Source organism: Schistocerca nitens, chromosome 5 (assembly GCF_023898315.1).
Source record: "Schistocerca nitens isolate TAMUIC-IGC-003100 chromosome 5, iqSchNite1.1, whole genome shotgun sequence".
Lineage (NCBI taxonomy): Eukaryota > Metazoa > Arthropoda > Insecta > Orthoptera > Acrididae > Schistocerca > Schistocerca nitens.
In genome coordinates, this window is record NC_064618.1 from 135,184,729 (window position 1) to 135,204,220 (window position 19,492).

Sequence of the window (19,492 nt, forward strand, 5' to 3'; positions counted from 1 at the left end):
CATTGCCATTAGCCCTACCATACATGAAATGCATGTCTACACAAGCCTTCTTACTGTAATGTTTCGTTACCACCTACACTTGTGCAACACAACTGATACTCAGTAAACAGCTGACATTAGTGGCATTCTGAATGTGTATTGTGTTGTTGTATCCATTCACTTGACAATACCAGGTCTCAAAAATGTAAACATTTACACCACCACATATCCGCATGTGATATTTGTACAGAATCACATTAGTAGTAGCTGTTAAACTCATTGCAATTATCTCTCAAATGGTTAGTTTTTGGACTTACGTTCACTGAAACACATTTGCTTCTAGTGATGTACACTTTCAACTGTATGTGTTCATGCCATTAATAATAATACAACCTGTATATTCTGCAAGCCATATTACATTGCATGGTGGATTTACTTCATACCAATATTTTCAACTGTGTCCCACTCATTTCTGTATTCAGTGAGATGGATAAATTACAGTGTGGACACTGTAGTGTGAAAGTCGGAATAAACAGAACTTACACAATGAACGAGACAAAACTTTCTGACCACTGCTTTCTGCGATATTGTCACTTGTCAGCCTTGTGGACATATGATATTGCAAGGAAAGTATAGAAGCAGACAAATGGGGAATAATTCTAACCTCAGAATGCTCTGTAAAGAGGGAAATCTACTGACATTAAAAACTTTCACAGAGGACATCTATTGTAACGGGATAGATAGAAAAAAAATTACTCACCAAGCAGCAGCAGTAGAAAACATACAAAAAGCTATTGAAATCTGCAATCTTCAGGAGTCAGTGGCTCCTTCCTCTTCCAGTAGGGTTGAAGGGGAAGGAAGAGGGGAGAAGGAAAAGGACTAATGAGGTTTATGAAATGAAATGGGGTGATTTTGGGAAAGTCGCCCAGAACCTTAGGTCAAACAAGACTTACTGAACGGGATGATGAAGAAAGACTAGAAATAAGCGTCTTGGAAACTGCAAAATTGATCGAATTTTTGTGTGCCAATGTTCTGAGCATATTCAGAGGAGGGTGATATAAGAATCTGACAAGGTGTTGGACATCCACAAGTCATCACAGAATATGTACTTGGGAGGCTTGCATGCTCTCTAAAGCGGGATAGGGAGCAATCTGGTGGCATGGTACAGTACTGGTGCAGGCACAAATGTTTCAAAGCACACCATTCAGCACACATTGTTGCCTAAGTGTTTCCATATTGGCCCAATGACATTTATGATTCTAGTGGGCGTCAGATAATCACAGTTGGATCACTTATCAATGTAAAGCCCTCACCTGGTTGGATGACAACAGATCCTTGTTCCACCACGTCAGTAGTCATTTCTGGTTAGGCTGTAATCCTTGCGAACAGCTGTCGAATCGTGCAACGTGCAACAGATGCAGGCTGATGGGACCAGTATTATTCTATGGGGGCACTCATCTGGGCTTCCATGGGACCTATGGCAGTAATTATAGACATCAGTACAGTTGTGGATTATGCACATATTATTGCTGACCGCCATCTTACCCAATAATGGCAATGCCATCATCTACCAGGATAACTGTCCATGTCCCAAGGTAATGATAGTGTGGTTTGAGGAGCATGATAGTGTACTCATACTTTCTTTGTCACCAATTTCGCCTGATCTGAACTCAGTGGAACACACTTGGGACACTGTCAGGCTATTGGCCAGTAATTTATGGAAATTGCGTAGTCTGTGATAAGACATCTAGTGCTGCATACCTCCAGAAGCTTGTCGAATCAATGCCATGGCAGAATGGCTGCTGTATTGGGTTCCACAAGGGGACCGACACTGTGTTTAGCAGGTGATAAAATGTTCTGGCTCACTGAAAATTGCCATGGCGAGAGGAGCGACACAGGGAACAAGCCATAACTCCCCCTCGCAAGCTTGGCAACCTACACCTGAGATTTATGCTCTTGCAACAGCAGAACTCTCACATGGTGACAGTGACTGGCGTTACATTTTATGGTGGTAGGAGTCATTTCTAGACCTAGATATCATTTTCAGTAAAGGAAACAATGAGCAACACACAAAAAAGCAAACAAAAATACTCAAAGCATTCAGTAATGGCTACCTCAATTGCTTGCTGTGTGGTGACAGTGCCTCAAACAAGGTAATATAGGCCTGAATTGTTCTGGCATCTTACACAAGCTTTCTCCAAAACACACCCACCTAAAACTGCCACATTAAAGTATCTGCACAACAGCAGCAGCCATGCTAGCAGATTAAATTATAATTCAAGTCATCATATTACGCGAACAACTATCCTTTTTAATATACAGACAAATCAGCACAGGTTGTGTAAAGTTTACTTTATGTGATTAGTTTCATTTGTCAACCAATAGCAGTGTATATTCATTCCTCTTGTGGGAAAATCTTAGAGGTTTAAAGCACTGCTTGCCACCATCACCACCACAGCTATATTATCATCATTGATTTTTGTTTTTTCCTCTCCCTTCAGACAACATTACTGTTTCCTTCAAAGTACGTAGTTCCCTTTGGCAGGTATAGACCAGTGGTGTCGTGTCTTGGTGGCAGCACTGACAGTCTTCAACTAGTGGGGCCTGTAACAAGTTGGTCACTTTCTTTGGAATGTTCTCTAGAGTCCCACAATGACATCCTTTTAAGACATTTTTCAATTTCAGGAAAAGAAAAAGGTCACGGGGACTCCAGGTAGGTGAATATATGGGTGGATGTGGAACGAAGGGAATGCCTTTTCACACAAAAAATTCAGTGATGGAAGTGTGCATCTGACATGGGCAGCATGCACTTGTCTTCAATTTACTGTCTCACTCGGGTCACTCTTTTTGTGAACTTTTCAAGGACATCTTTGTAAAACATCTGGTTGACAGTTTGTCCTGGAGAAACAAATTCCTTATGCATGATACATCGACTGTCAAACAAAAGGCTAATCAGCATTGAAACTTCCTGGCAGATTGAAACTGTGTCCCGGACCGAGACTCGAACTCGGGACCTTTGCCTTTTGTGGGCAAGTGCTCTACCATCTGAGCTACCCAAGCATGACTCTCACCCCGTCCTCACAGCTTTACTTCTGCTAGGACCTCGTCTCCTACCTTCCAAACTTTATAGAAGCTCTCCTGTGAACCTTGCAGAACTAGCACTCTTGAAAGAGAGGATATGGCGGAGACATGGCTTAGCCATGTTTCCAGAATGAGATTTTCACTCTGCAACAGTGTGTGCACTGCAGATGGTAGAGCACTTTCCCGCAAAAGGCAAAAGGTCCCAAGTTTGAGTCTCGGTCCAGCACACAATTTTAATCTGCCAGGAAGTTTCATATCAGCGCACACTCCACTGCAGAATGAAAATCTCATTCTGGCAGATAAACATTGTTTTGATCTTCAATTTCCTCATTCAAGCTTTTTCAGGCAATATGATGTCTTGGAGTGCCACTCTACACTTTGCTACTTTCTCAGGATTGTACACAAAAAGCTAGGGTTCATCTCCAGTGATCACACGATTGAACCAATCGGGGTCATTGGCAGTCCTCTCAAGATGACCAATGCAGAAGATTCTTTGATTGCCCTTCCAGTTGTGAGGTTTTTTGGCACAAACCTTTCACATGTTCAAATCTTTGGCCCAAAATTTGATGTATGGTAAAAGTGTAAAAGTTTAACAGCTCACTCATTGTCCTTATTGTTAAATGTCAGTCTATTTGATGTTTTCATCGGTTTTTGAAGTTGAAAGTCTCTCTGAGGGAGGTTCATCTTCAACATATTCTTCGGCTTGCAAAGGCGATTTGCGCCAGTGAAATACTTGTGCTTTTGAAAAGGAATTTTTCCCTCGGACGTGTTTCACCTTTCCAGAGGCCACACTCGTGGATTCCCCAAGTTTAACAGAAAACTTGATGGCATAACACTGCTCTGAATTCCACTGCTCCATTTACATAAACACAACAAAACCACTCTCAGAAATTGCGTGGTGGCTGTATGGAGCTGAAACCCAGACTGGGCATCTGGAAGGAATGAACATATTGGTCTACACAGGTAGTAGGACAACAGTGATGTCATCATCAATTTTTTCACATATCTTGTAAATCACAAGGTGTCCTGTAAGTCCTGAGAAGTCTTTGTACTTTACAAGTCAAATTCTGTGTCTAGACAGTATCTGAAATTGGTATTTTTAACCTCTTTAGCAATTAATGGCTTGAACATAATAATGCATTAAATGTTTTGACTCCACATCTACATGCTGTCTCACAATAATGGATCTATTGAATGTGTGTCACAATAAATAAAAAATAAGTACATACATACTACATACATACAATAAAAATAACAAGCAAACCATCTCCATCTGTTGTAAGAATAGCAGACCAACAAGTAACACATGACGACGACGGATGCACATTGAATGAACCTTAAAGTCCTCTTTTCTACACTTTCTTATTAATGTTCTTCAACCCATAGCAGAAAAATGAGACAAGTGTCACTGTGCAAATTGTGCAATAAGCGTCACTGTTACAGGTCTCCAATACTACAGTGGAACATAAATGGAGTCAAATCACTTATGGAGGAATTGAGAAAGTTGGCTCAGACAAGTCCCCTGTGTTTGTGATTGCAAAAAAAAAAAAAAAGTTGAATCCATTGAAGCCCCTGGCTACCACTGTAGAGATGACTTTGTGCACATAGTAAAAGGTATTGTGTCTGTCCATTTGAATGATACATACACTCCACTCCTGCCACTCTGACAGCTATTAAGGCAGCTATTGTGAAAGTTTAATTTCCATGTAATGTAGTATGACAGCAAACAGACCTCTAAATAGTCTCTCTCTCTCTCTGATCTTATTTCATAATTCCTTCTACTCTTCATAATTTGAGGGGACATTAATACATACAGTATTCTACAGGGATCTACATTAAACCACTGCAGCAGTCATGGTGATAGGGTCATTGTGTTAGAAGCATCAGCCATTCTGTGCCCTCACCTCATTTTCCTGGCCTGCAGACACATCCTGGTGGATTTGTACTGGAGTGATAGGCCTATCTTCCCACATTTGGATTTCCTTCTCAGACAGAACTGTCCTCAAAACGAAGCTTCAATGATGAACGCTCAGTGTAGAGAACTAAATGTCCTACTAACACCATCTTGAACACTGAGACTTTATTAAAATTTTGGCTTTGCCCAGGACTGAGGGATTCACATAACAATTCTGATATGTGATGCAGCTTACACATCCATCCTAATATCCTCTGGTTGACTTCAGAGGTTGCATGTCCATGGTGGAATGAAAAAGATTGCTTAGGAACTGAGAGCAGGCAGTTGATATTTATTGCATTAGTCAGTATATTAAGTGTGTGTTGACTTTAATTAATTTTAAATTAGCAGCTAAATGTGCTTCAGTTCTGTGTCTGTATTTGCAGTGTCAATGGTTATGGGAGTCCCGACTGTGCGGCGTCAGGTGCAGAGCTACTTGCTGGCCACACTGAAGAACCTGGTGGACAGCATGAGCCCACAGGAGGCAAATGATAGTCTCATCATAGTCTTTGTTGCTGAGGTATGATATTTGCCAATAGTTTGGCAATTAAAATAATTGAGATATTGGCCTTTATGAATTATGAGAAAGTGGACCACCTTGGAAAATTACACTGATGATACATCTTGTTTTAAGCTCAGTAGAAAGCATCCTGACACAGTGTTTTGAGAAGTTCCCCATTCTTTGAAATGAAATGCCAGCATGCTGTTCTTGCACACTAGAATTCCAGAACAAAACAGACAAATAACGTTCTGATCTGTCATGTAAGATGGCCATCAAAATATGCTATCTGATCAAAAGAATTTAGTGAGTAATACCCTTTTCTTTTATTTTGTAAAATGTGATCATATCCTTCCACATTCAGGATTTTCTTAACCCTCCATCAGGTGCACTGCAAAGAGGTGCAAGGTTAGGTGCACAGATAATATTTGTAGCAATTTTATTTTCAAATGTCACAAGTTAGCTCACTGAAGGGCGGACCTAACCTGGCTTAATCTCCTCCCATTTCCCCCCATCTCCCCCCATCTCCTCCCATTTCCCCCATCTCCTCCCATTTCCCCCATCTCCTCCCATTTCCCCCATCTCCTCCCATTTCCCCCATCTCCTCCCATTTCCCCCCATCTCCTCCCATTTCCCCCCATCTCCTCCCATTCCCATCTCCCACGCCCCTCTCGCCCTCTTACCTAAAGAATCTGATTTTGACTCTTTTTCCAGGAAGACCCTCTTGTTTCAATGATTCTTTTTCTTCTTTTAGCTCCACCAGTTTTTTTTTCTTTTCTGGTCATATCCTTGAATTTTTTGATCCATCCAAAATATTTTCTATGCTTTAATTATGAGATAATGTCCCTAATCATTTCAGCTGTGGTTTCTTTTTTACCTTAAGTTTTTTTAAACTTAAAAATGACTGTTGATTTCTTGGCATCATATATTGAGAGATACACATGTGCTCATGAAATTTTAATGTTGCTATAAAAATTAAGTTTTTTCATCTCAATATCTGTTAATGTTGAACTATTACTTTTGTTTGTCCACAGACAGATCAAGATTACGTCTTGCAGGTTGTTAGACAACTTGAATCACAGTAAGTATATTAAGTGATTTATATTTTTCAACCTACCTGATAAAAGGAGAATATTGACATAAATAAAGGGAAGATACTTTGATCTCCTACGTGATTACTTTATTGAACTCCAAACAACTTTTTTATTGAAATCATTTTAGTAATTGTAAGATATGAACATGTAATGTTACATTCACTAAGTCATTTATGAAGGGAGGGCTGTAGACACCAGTGACTAAGTACCGGAAAGTGATTAGAATGTGCATTACCAGCAGATAGCCACCAGTGATGAGGCAAGAAGTGATAGTGATACCTCGAGCAAATGTGATACCAATTACAATGTATGTTAGTAACTTAATATTATTAACAAAGACAGTGTGGTACCGTTCATAGTATAAACTGTAAAAGCTGTACATATAGCATGTTCCTATTCAAAGCAGTGGGTATCGTTACTTCCAGGTAGAACTATGGAAAATGTAAAACAGTCTGACATTCAAATCATTAAATTTATTGGTGGCAACAATTTCTACAACACTGTGAAAAACATCAGGAGATAATAAATTTATGAAAGTGTCATAGCCTCTTTTTAAACCAATTTGATTTCAAGGTTACAAAACAAAATATAACTGGACAAAAAGAATTTAGAAATTCATGGTCTTTGTGGCTAAAAGTTTATTTTGCGAGACTTCGATTCACATATATTACTGTGTGTTTACACTGCTGGCAAAGCAGCATTGTGAAAGGAGTTTTGTTGAAAATATTCTTATTCTTTGTGAGTGCTGCCCAAGAACTTCCACTGACTTGGTGGATAATAGATAATGTCAACAGCATTCTGAGAATATTCGCAAATGACACAGTTAATTGCAGAAAAGTGTTACTGACTGGTATTTTTTAAAATGCAGAATGTAATAGTTAAGACCAGGGCAATAGTGTCAATATACATGAACATGCAAATTTTTTCTGAAACAATGCTTTCAACTTGCTCTTAAGAGATTTCCAGGGAGTCAATTTATGTTACTTGGCTGTTATAGAACTGTCTTCAGCTTCAACTGGACTGTAATCTGTAGCTCTTTTGTCACTCAGTAACTACCGTAATTACATCTAATTTGTTTATCGTAATTAAGAATATTTTTATTCATTCGACTTTATTTATTTATTTATTTATTTATTTATTTATTCTCTTCTATAAATATAATTGTCTTAAGGACACACAGTGAGTACAAAGTCAGTAAATTATACTTGATACAGCAGTTCCTACAGGACTGGGGTCTGATTATACATATTACCAGTTACTGTAACTGCTGCCTCCTAAAGCCTTGATATACTGTCCATGTAGACTGTGGGTGCCCCACCCCAAATTTCTCTCTCATTTTGTAAACATGAGTGGATTAATCCACAGTATACTTAAGGATGGGAGGAGTTGTTATATTTGTGAGACTTTTTAGTAAGTAAATGTTGGAAATAATCTTTTTTACAAATGTAGCTGGTATGCCCTGTTCATGCAAAGTGTTAATCACGTTGCCTAAAAATTTATTCTTAGTGGACACATTAGCTGTAGGCAGTGACTCCGTATTACTGAGATCATTTATAATCACCAAGAACTTCACAACAGCAGTTTTGCCCTCATTTGGTGTAAGTTTGTTTATAATTACATGTACTGTCATCAGATCAAAGTTCTTTTTATTGTTTTGTAATGCTAGCTGTTCACTACTGTGCTACTATACAAAGTGCCATTTGATTTCCAGTATTGTCACACCAGACACAGGACGTTAATGGTAAAGGCCTCTGCCATCTGTAATTATGAACTAATGATTCTAGCACTCAAGAAAAACTTTGCAAATAGTACAAATCGTGGAATGATCAGAGCAGTAAAATAGAAAAGCACAAATTAGAACTGGCAGTCATCCCTTTTGGGCATAGTGCTGAATAAATTGGCTATATGAATGAGTGTTGTAATTCTTAATACTCTTCATAGTAATCCATAACGTGATTTTCAGAATATAAATGTGATCTTAGTATACACATTGCTAAGTTTTTGAAGCAGCTGCTCTCATATTAGAAGTATCTCAGAACTGTTGGGGCTGGAATAATTCTCCCATTATTTCCAGACTATGTAATGCCACCGGCATCATACGAACATTGCTGCAAATTGAGCAGTGGTATAATTTTGACAGTAATACAAGAATTGGTAATCACTGGTCTTCTTAAAGTCCTGACAAATTTTCATTGAGTAATTGAGACAAACCACAAATACACATATAAATGGGGCTAATCTGCAATCTCTACTCAGTTACATGCCAAAATATCCTAATCCGTTGATACACACTACACCAGCTCCCAATCCTTTCCCACCCAAGTCATACCCTTGTGGAAGACCCAGGTTAAATACCTGTCAGTTATACCCAGTGAGTACAGCCTACTCGGCCTGTAACAGGCTTACCCTATCCTGTCAGAGGCAGGGCTGTCTGTGAAAGCAGTTGTGTACCACCTTTGCTCAATTTCTCCACAACACTTTATTTGGATATGACCACCATCCAACTGTCCACCCAAAAGAATGGCCACTGCCAAACTGTGGGCCGTCTGGATCCTTTGACTAACATCAGTTTCTCAGAATTATATATATGGAAGTTACCCTTGCTGTACACCCTTCAACCTTGTAGCTCTCCTAGCCTGCCACACCCTCATCTCCATCTCTGTTCCAGGACCTAAGATCACCCAGCCTGCCCATATCCCACACCCTTTTCCCCTCAGTCTCTTTCTCCCTCTGTGTTCTATCTCCCCCTCGCAATCCACTGCTCCAATTGTGCACTGTGCACAACTCTCTCTGGATGAGGTCTCTCCCAGCTGTCAGCCACCTCCCCCCCCCTCCCCCCCTGTACAGCTACAGTACTGTTAAAAATATAGTCTGATTATTGAATTTGGGAAACAGTTGTTAAATAGCATACATAACACTCCAGAATTAATATTTTTATGATTATGAAAACAACTGAGCAGAGAAAATCTGACACAGCCGGGGATCAAACCTGGGTCCCTTAGCATGGCATTCCATTGTGCTGACCACTCGGCAATTGAGGCGGACAATATTTTGATCTCCACTTATTTATTGACACAAAGTTTTATTTTGAAGATCAACTGTGTAACCTGCAGGAACCTCAAGATCTGTATGCTGATCAGTAATCTACAGAAATTTCACAAAATTTACTTGTGGCAAAAACCAACATGTTACTTTACAAGATGTTATCTGGCACAGTAATTGTGCCGTCTGAATACCAACTGTAGACTACCTAAAACTAAAAGTGTGACTGCTATTCATAGATGTGCATCATGGAAACTGCAGATTGGAAAATATGGGATTTTTACATTCTACTTTTTAACTATAACATATAGAAACAAATTAGGCATTGAAGTTACCATGATCAATAAAAAGCCGCATAACTAGAAAATAGTAGGTGCTACTCTGATAGAAGTTTTAACGTGCATGGGGATACCCCTAAATTTGCCAAGAGTTTTCCAGTTAGTGAAGTTTTCTAATTTGAATTGATATTTTAGTGAAAGTACACACTTTCATAAACAATCAGAGCTACTTCACTGTATAACTGGATTTAGATAAGAATAACATTTTGAAATTGGAATATTCTAAACAAGAAAATTTTATGTAGAAATAAGTTTTAAAACACAATTTTGGAAAAAGTAAAACATTTCTTGACAAGTGGAGAATAAACAGCTTTCAAACGTCCTATGTTAATCGTGGAACAAACCATTTTCAGCATAGTTATTAATATTTCCTTAAATAAAATATTTCCAGATGAATTAAATATATTATTGTCATTAATCCATTGTATATTACATTGTGAATAAACAAGTTTAAGAAAATATGGCATAGATAAGATTTTAGTCCATTTATGAAGCTATAGAATACACATTATGTAATAATGAAAAAAATTGTATTTAAGGAGTAGAACTGTAGCTAGTGGAGCTGTCCTACTTTGTTACTTCTCACGGGGTTTATCTTTATTCCTTAAGTTATTTGTAATTATACTTCGTCTTTCTCTCGTGCTAGGTTAGTCCATCAGACAAGCTATTACTAGCAGAAATCCTGTAAAATGATATGCTTTCTTTCATTTTGTAAAAACAAGATGTGCATAGTACTCAAATTTGAATGGATCCTTATAAAATTATTCTTTCGCCATTTGCATGAATATGTCTTGTGGCACATTTGTGCCCCACAGAATTCAGTGTACCATGGTATGACATTCATAGTTGCATTACAGCAGATGTTGTTCACCTGATAAGCATTTATCATGGTTCCCTGCCTGAATACTACATATATAACTGATGGTGTTAACAGTGCAACAGCACACACACAGGTTGTCTTCTGAATAAATAGCTGCACTTCCATTGCACCTACTACATCATTTTTTATGCAGGTTGAAATCGATGTTTCAGGGTAAACAGTTCACCTGTAGTATTACACGTAAAGGAGTCGCATTTCTTATTGTAAGAAAACAGGTGGTTGCAGCTGTCCATTATTTGAACCAAAACACACAACAAACACATTTGATACTGTCAGAAGCAGCCATTCTGCAGCGTTGAGGCAAGCACTTTCAGTGCTTTGCCTTAGTACTATACCACTATAAGAATCGGAGCTTGATGTAGTATGCCAAAAAATACAGTAGTCTACTCTGTGAATCATCACAGTAATTTCATATAAAATGTCAACGTAATCAAGTCCTTATTTGAGCATCCTGTATTGATGTGCTACACATATCAGGACTATTGCTGTTGCTCTGAATGCTGTATTTCTTATGCTGATCAGGTTCCCAGAACAGCTGGAGACTGGCTTGCTGGAGCTAGTGTCACCACCTGCCACCTACTACCCAGACCTGGATGCTCTGAGGACCACACTGGGAGACCCTCCGGAACGTGTGCGGTGGCGCACCAAGCAGAACCTCGACTTTGCCTTCCTCATGATGTATGCCCAGCCCAAGGGTACCTTTTATGTCCAGCTTGAAGATGATATTCTGGCCAAGAATGGTTTTGTCTCCACTATGAAATCATACGCACTTCAGAAAATTTCCGAAAAGGCGCCGTGGTTTGTGATAGAATTCTGCCAGTTGGGTTTCATAGGTAAGTTGATGGCTTATTTCAATATCCTGGAAGAACTAGCCTTTTGAGAAATCTTTCACATGCCATTAAAAGAAGCTGAGTGTAACCTGTCTGAAAATTTAAATTACTTTACTATATTGTAACATAATGTGATGATAATTGGATCCATAGTCAACATTCATTGTATGGATCAAGTCAACTCTGTATTACAAGCATGGAAAAGTACACATATGTGTCAAAACTAGCATTTAGCAAATTGTAATAGTATGTATCAGTATTCTATGCCAGCGATGGCCAAGAAACTCTGCGCACTTCTAAATCTGTCTTGTCTGGCTCCACACTTACACCATTACCATGTCAAATTGTCTGACCAGGAAGACTGGGATCTGCAAACTTAGCACATTAGATGGAAATACAGCTGTGCAAAAAAACTTAACAGCTTGCATGCAGTTTAGTTTCATATTTTATGCTTCTCAACAACACAGATCACAAACAAAACAAATTTTCAGTACTATTCAATTACTTTTGGCTTGCTGAAGCATAATAAAATTTACATCTGGTACAAACTGTTGGCATATGGACAAACAATTTCACACCACTCACATTGCCACATAACTGTGACATGTTTAGTTTCATAATTGAAAAAGCCTTTCACATAATTGTTGTTCAAAAAATTGGTACCACATCTGCAACCTCGTCATGGAGACATGGAAATGCTTCTGGAGGAGAACTTCTTAGAACTCCTGGAAAGTCTTAACATAAAAGAATTTCTTTTAAAAGAGAACTATATACTGCAGGTTGATAAGTTCTGTTTACACATATACAGGGTACTTTCAACTGAAGTGCCAAACAGTTTAGAAAAAAACTTGGAAACAGATATAAGACTGCCAGTCTCCTGAAAATGTTTTTAGAAATTTGTGCGGTTTAAAGAATTGTAGAAACAAATTCTTCAAAATTCATATTTCATTCCGTGCCAGTGAAATTGCGGAAATGTATGATGTCTTTTGTTGGAAATAGTCCTTCCACATTACAGTTTTCATTTTATTTGCTCCCACTTTCCACATAAAAGAAGTAAAGTTCAATTAAAATTAAAGATACATCAAATAATTCAGGATATTCTTATTTCAGTTCCTGCTTTCATTTTTCTTTCAGAAACTCAACTATAGCCAGCTTCAACTCTGAAAACCATTTCAGGCATGCCCCTTGACTTAACCAATGTACCCGGTGTTTCAAAATGAATACTGAATGAATTGTAGCATTCATTGACTTAAGATTAAAAATACTATAAGGGGTGTTCAAAAACAAATAGCTGGAGGCATAATTACAGAAAGCAGTACCTGTGTGTTATAAGTATTGACCCTGGCTGTTCAGACACTTGTCCCACTGTGACACAAGGCAGTGAGTGGCTGTCTCAAAAATTCCTGGGGCAGCGATGTTAACCAGTTCAACATGTACAGCTGGGTGTTGTCATCCGAGGTGAATCGTTTGCCCCTCGGAGCCTTTTTAAGGGGACCAAAAATGGCATAATTACAGGGTAATCCTGGGTAATTAGTGCATCCACCAGTTGGATGAGGTCATCAGTAATGTAGTGTGGTGCTCCAGACTGTGCATCATCAGCTAACGACACCTGTCCTTCCCTGAAATGAAATGCTTGACCCTTGCAAGGGACATGGAGTGTTTGCTGTACACTTGTGACATTCGTTGATGAATGTCTGTTCCTCCTCCTCCTTCCGCTGTCAGAAAACCACCACCACCTCTTTGCTCTTCTTTTGATGCCTCTGTGTCACTGTTTGCAATGCAACTGGCAGCGCTGGACGATTGATGCATGCTGTTGCTAGCTCTGTATAGTCACATGACGTGCACGCGTGCCTTGTAGTGACGGGCTGTGAACTTCCACGCTCTGGTCGGAACCACGTCTCGTTACACACACCACGATATTACCCTCCTGTCACAGGATTGTGCATTCCAGGCTCCACCTCATTTCTTTTTGAACACCGCTTATACATCAAATGAAAAAGTAAGTAAGTTGTTCAATGTGAGCACCATTCATAATGTGGCACACACAGTCGATATGCCAGTTCTTCCCAAACCTTGATCAGTGTGTCCGGAATAATTGTTGCAGCAATGCTTTTTCTGAAGTCAGGTAGATAAACTGGTAGCAGAGGCAGAAACACACAGTCCTTTGTGATCCCCCCCAAAGATAAAAATCGCATGGTGTCAGAATGCGTGTTAACTTGGAAGTCACACAGAAGCTCTGTCGTCAAGCCCCTTGCAACCAGCCAAGCAGTCAGGTATGTCATTTTATCAGTCGCATACATAGTAATGGGAATGAGGCAGTGCATCATGTCGCTGACAAAGTTGCATGGTCCAGCTTCTTGCAGTTGAGGAAAGAGCTATAGTTACAGTGCATAAAGAGAAATGCCAGTTACTACACTGAAAAAGAAAAATCACATAAACTTCCCATTGGGTTGTGGCACAGAAAAAAATCCACTTAGGTGAAACTTCGGTTCATTCAGAAAGTCTGCCACACAGCAACATTTCATTTTCAGAGTTGCTGCATAAACTGTAGTTTTTAGGCTTTATTACTTGTAACACCTGCAAATCCAGAATGAGATTTTCAGTCTGCAGCGGAGTGTGTGCTGATATGAAACTTCCTGGCAGATTAAAACTGTGTGCCCGACCGAGACTCTAACTCGGGACCTTTGCCCTTCGCGGGCAAGTGCTATACCAACTGAGCTACCGAAGCACGACTCACGCCCGGTACTCACAGCTTTACTTCTGCCAGTACCTCGTCTCCTACCTTCCAAACTTTACAGAAGCTCTCCTGCAACCTGACAGTGTGGAGTCTAATGCTCCCTCATAAAATTTATAACAGTTATGACAATAAGCAGTGCTGCTATTGACAACATTTCTACAGACGCGTTGAGATTGTGAAAAAAACTGTGTAAATACTTACAGCCAAATTATGAGACTAATGAATGAAGAAAGAATTGAGGACTGATAAAACAACATTAATTGGATTAAACACTGGAAAGATGGTGACAACCGTGCCATCAATGAAAAATGTGGTATATTCTGTAAAGTGACAGACACTTCCTAAGAAAAGAATTTCAAAACTTGTCCAATAAATTAAAATTCCCATTTCTTAAATTCACTTCTTGAAGTATTTGTGGGGATAGAGAGACAAACTGCCACTGCTGCTAAACACAGCACTTCCAGCACAGAACTTATTGACCTACTGCAATTTGTAATATTGGTTAGAATTACTTACCAAGTCATTCATGTGTCATGGGGTCGAGGCACAAGTGACAATATTGTTTACCATCAATCACTTGTGTGGTGGGGCTATTTTGAGGCCAATTTCTATAAACCACCCGCCCCCCCCCCCCCCCCCACACACACACACAAAAGAAAACACTTTTCTTTTTGTTTCTTTCACTGTCTCCACTTATTAAGTTCATGATTTATGATTTGCAGGCAAGATGTTCAAATGTGTCGACCTGCCTTGGCTGGTGCAGTTCTTCCTGATGTTCTATAATGACAAGCCAGTGGATTGGCTGCTGGATCACCTCATTTCCACAAAAATCTGCAACCTCGATAAGGATGCTGTACGTATAACCATATTCTTTGCAATTGTGTGATGCCATGACAGCTGTAGTATTTTTCATTGTGATTGAAAGGGCACTAATTTATAATCTTGTACTACGTTGAACTGTATGATAAGTTGTACTCTTGATGGTTCATCTTCACTGACATCAACTGATATAGATCAACAGAATCGGAAGTATTTATTCATATAGCCTGTAGGCAACTGTTATTACTAGATGAATAAGAATCTAATTGTGTAATAACTGAGCAAGCAACAGCAGAGAAACAGCGACTGCTTCAGAAGACGAAGAAAACAAAAGCTTTCTTCCAAAGCAACATTTCTTCCTAACTATTTTACTATGTTAAATTTAACCTACGCAAAGACAAACAGAAAGTAGCAATGTAACAATGCCCCCCCCCCCCCCCCCACCCCACCCACCCCTCCTGCGCCCCTCCCACACTTGTTTTCCGGTTTTTGTAATCCAAAAAACCGCCTGCGGCTTAGAATCGAGTGCAAAGCAAGCGGAAGTTCTGAAAAATGTTGGTAGGTGCCGCAACAACTAACTTCTGCCATCGAATATATGTAGCTCTACACAAGCATGCTTTGTGGGCACAAAGATAAATACTGGCACCAAAACCTCTGCATCAGTAAATAAATTAAAAAAAAAAGGTAGAAGACGAGCTTTTTTTTTTTTCTCCGCCCCGAGTTTCGACCACTGCATTTTCATACATTATCCAATGAAGTAAATACAAATTCCGTATTGTTCATCTTCGAATGTAGCAGAATTTCAATGTACTACGAAAATCCGACTGGCAAGACTGTTAGGGATGTTTGTCAATATGGCCAACTCTACGTTCAGAGTTTTTTCCTACCTGTGAGAAGAGATGGTTGCTAATAGGAACCTGATGAAATGTGAATCACATGCACTATTCTCTTCACCATAAGAATAATACGAATATAAACATTTTGCCATGTATTCTTTCGTGTTTGCTGCTATCTCATTTAAATCCTGTCTGCCTAATAAACTACGAAACTAGAGTGAGACAACAGCAAACGCGGAAGAATAATCGTATCGTGTCATGTTTATATTCGTATTATTCTTATGCCTAATATTGATACAGTCAGAAATGAAGCACGGCAACTGACTAGATTTTAAATGTAAGATGACTAATTTCTGTGCAGAATTTGATGTACTAAAGAAGCGGCCGCAAAGATTTGCAAACGGAGAAAAATTTTCGCTAAACTCTCGTTCAGAACATGTTCTATCATACGCAATCTATTATTTGGTTCTTGTTGATCATTATCAAAGAAAGCAGCAGTGTAAGTAACAACAAATAGCAGTCTCTTGCCATTGTTTCGCTAATGAGACGATTCCTCTTTTTTTTAAGCGGCGGTAGCACGCACAAAAGCAAGTCATGCCGCGAGCGGCGACAGGCCGTAAACACGCACTATCAAAATGTGACAAACAATGCATGACACAGTACAGTAATGCATTTTCGGCTTAGAGTGACAAACACCTATAACAAAGAAAACAGCACTTATCAGATCAAAGCAAAATAAGCAATCGATTCAAACCAGACGAAGCACGTGAAAAAGGAAGGGTACCCGTATAAATACGGACAGAGCGCCTGACACATAGCAATGGCTACCTGGTAAAGCTTAACTGCTAAGCTTACGACTCGAACCAAACTACTGTAGCTGTATCGTCTTTCATTTGACCTAAATTGTCTCATATTACAATGGACCAACTTTGTTTCGATTTGGAGGTGCGGCCTAAAACTTTTCTCTCCCCTTGAATTTAGAGTCTCAAATTTCAGGTGCGGCTTAGATTTGGGAAATTTTTTTTTCCTTTATTTCGAGTCTCATTTTTCAGGTGCGGCTTAGATTCGAGTGCGGCTTACATTCGAGTAAATACAGTACACCTTCAGAGGCTTTGGGTATTTGGGTAAGAGCATTTCACGATATTACCATCTGCGATGTTTAGCTCGCTCCCTCATGGTAGTGTGTCTCGGAACACATTGTTTGCATTGGTTTCTCAGCTCTTCCTCCCCCCCCCCCTCCCCCCCCCCCACCTTTCGTGATAAAAGGTGATTTCAATGCCCATAAGCCATTGTGGGGGAGGGCAATGACCAATGGCAGAAGTAAAGACCTCAAAAACTTATTGCCAAAACTTTGACTTTTGCCTCTCAAATACTAGTGCCGCCCACACACTGAAGTGTTGCCCATTCAGCTTTCCATCTGCAGCTATTGGCTTCTCCCGTCCATCCAGGAGAGTCCATGATGGCCTGTGTGCTAGTGACCACTTTCTGATCTTCCTGTCCCTCCCTCAGCGTCACTCACCTGGATGCCTGCCCGGATGGACTCTCCAGTGTTGACTGGGGGTTTGCAGGATGTATGTCACCTCATTGCACTCTGCTTTTGGGGTCTTATGGCTGATCCCTAGATGAGCAATTGTTCTGCCTTTGCCCTATGTCTCCTTTCCTTCCTTTCTGTCCCTTATCTGACATTTGGCAGACCTTGGGATTTTCTTCCCCTGGCTTTTGCATGGTAGGCCATCTGATTTACAGTCATGTAGACCTGTCTGTTCAAGGAAAAAAGGACTGATGGCGTTTTAGTTTGGTCCCTTTAATCATCCAACCAATCCACACACCAAACAAAAAATGCCATTAACCCTCACTCTTGCACTTCCAGCATCTTCAGGAGGCCTCCCCCCCATCTCTACATCACACATTATTGTGAAACGTCCTTTCCTCGTGACCAGCACTCCCATTTGTCTATCCACACAAGAAGCATATGTCCTGTCAGAAAGTCTCATATTCAACGCCAAATGCAGGTATAGGAATTATGTACTTATCGAAATCTAGTTTTCTACACTCATTTCCTTTGGGAGAAACATTAAACACCCTCACCACTGGGCCACAGCTAACAAAAACACACATGAACAATTTGTTCCTGCCATATTCTGCTGCCATCATATGTTGTCCAATTGATAAAATCACATTTTCATTTTGATATCACTCTGATTTAATTTATTCTTCTTTTAACGTATGATTAGTATCATATGTTTGTATTTCTCTTGTTCTTACTATAAACAAGTATACATCATCTTAATAATGATGCCTAAAGGATGCACTGCTGAGCTCACCAGTGATTACATCTTCATCTGTACTCCAGAAGCCACCTTGCAGTGTGTGAAGGGGGAGATGTTGTGTACCACTGTCATTTGCCCCTTTCTTATTCCTGTTGCGAATGGTTTGTGTGGGGGGGCAAGCAGTTTGCACAAAGCTAATGCACTTAAGTGTATGCAAGAAACTTAGTGTAAATTAGTAAATACTAGACTGCACAGTAAAATACATATATACAACTTACTTCTTGACAGAAGCACATAAAAGCAAAAAAATGTTCTGTATGAAACGGAAACTACTTCTACTGCACTAGGCCCCCCCCTATACTATGCACTAAACATAACATAGTTAAGAATGTTGTAGGGGTTTATTATCTTTGTGGACATTGTGTAATTGTTCTGTTCTTTTAGTAGGGTTTTATGATAAGACTGGAGCAGAAATATCATTCTTCTAACAATGGTTAGAGGGAGAGGGAGAGGGAGAGGGAGAGGGAGAGGGAGAGGGAGAGGGAGAGGGAGAGGGAGAGGGAGAGGGAGAGGGAGAGGGAGAGGGAGAGGGAACTTCACTTCAATACTTGCATGATATCTCGCGGTTCTAGGCGCGCAGTCCGGAACCGCGCGACTGCTACGGTCGCAGGTTCGAATCCTGCCTCGGGCATGGATGTGTGTGATGTCCTTAGGTTAGTTAGGTTTGAGTAGTTCTAAGTTCTAGGGGACTGATGACCACAGCTGTTAAGTCCCATAGTGCTCAGAGCCATTTGAACCATTTTGAACTTGCATGATGCATGCTTTCATTACATGTAAGCAGTTGGTGAAATATTTTTGTGATATTTTGTTCTCAGACCATTAAAGACTTTGCAAAAGGGCTGTTCAGAAAGTAACCTCCTTTAGGCTATAAATAAAATGCCAGAATTGTTAAACAAAATTTGTTAGAAAATCGTAAAACTAAACCTTTGTGTTACTTCTCTATGTAATTGCCATTCAGGTATAAGCATTTCACCCATTTAGTGGGCTGACAAATTCCCATAACATAAACTTCTACCACCCAAGATTGCAGTCAACCCATGACAGACTTCTGAAGTTCTTCACTGGTGTCAAAA

General features: G+C 39.7%; 1 protein-coding gene across 2 annotated transcripts in view; it reads left to right on the forward strand.

Annotated features, from left to right (window-relative positions):
• The window catches only part of LOC126260932 (alpha-1,3-mannosyl-glycoprotein 4-beta-N-acetylglucosaminyltransferase A), an 815,533-nt gene that overhangs the window by 747,932 nt on the left and 48,109 nt on the right, over positions 1–19,492 (forward strand). For both annotated transcript variants that reach the window (XM_049958432.1, XM_049958433.1), the window contains 4 exons: positions 5,401–5,534; positions 6,548–6,594; positions 11,390–11,700; positions 15,157–15,287. In XM_049958432.1, the coding sequence (XP_049814389.1) occupies positions 5,401–5,534; positions 6,548–6,594; positions 11,390–11,700; positions 15,157–15,287 (623 nt within the window). The remainder of the gene's footprint in view (positions 1–5,400; positions 5,535–6,547; positions 6,595–11,389; positions 11,701–15,156; positions 15,288–19,492) is intronic.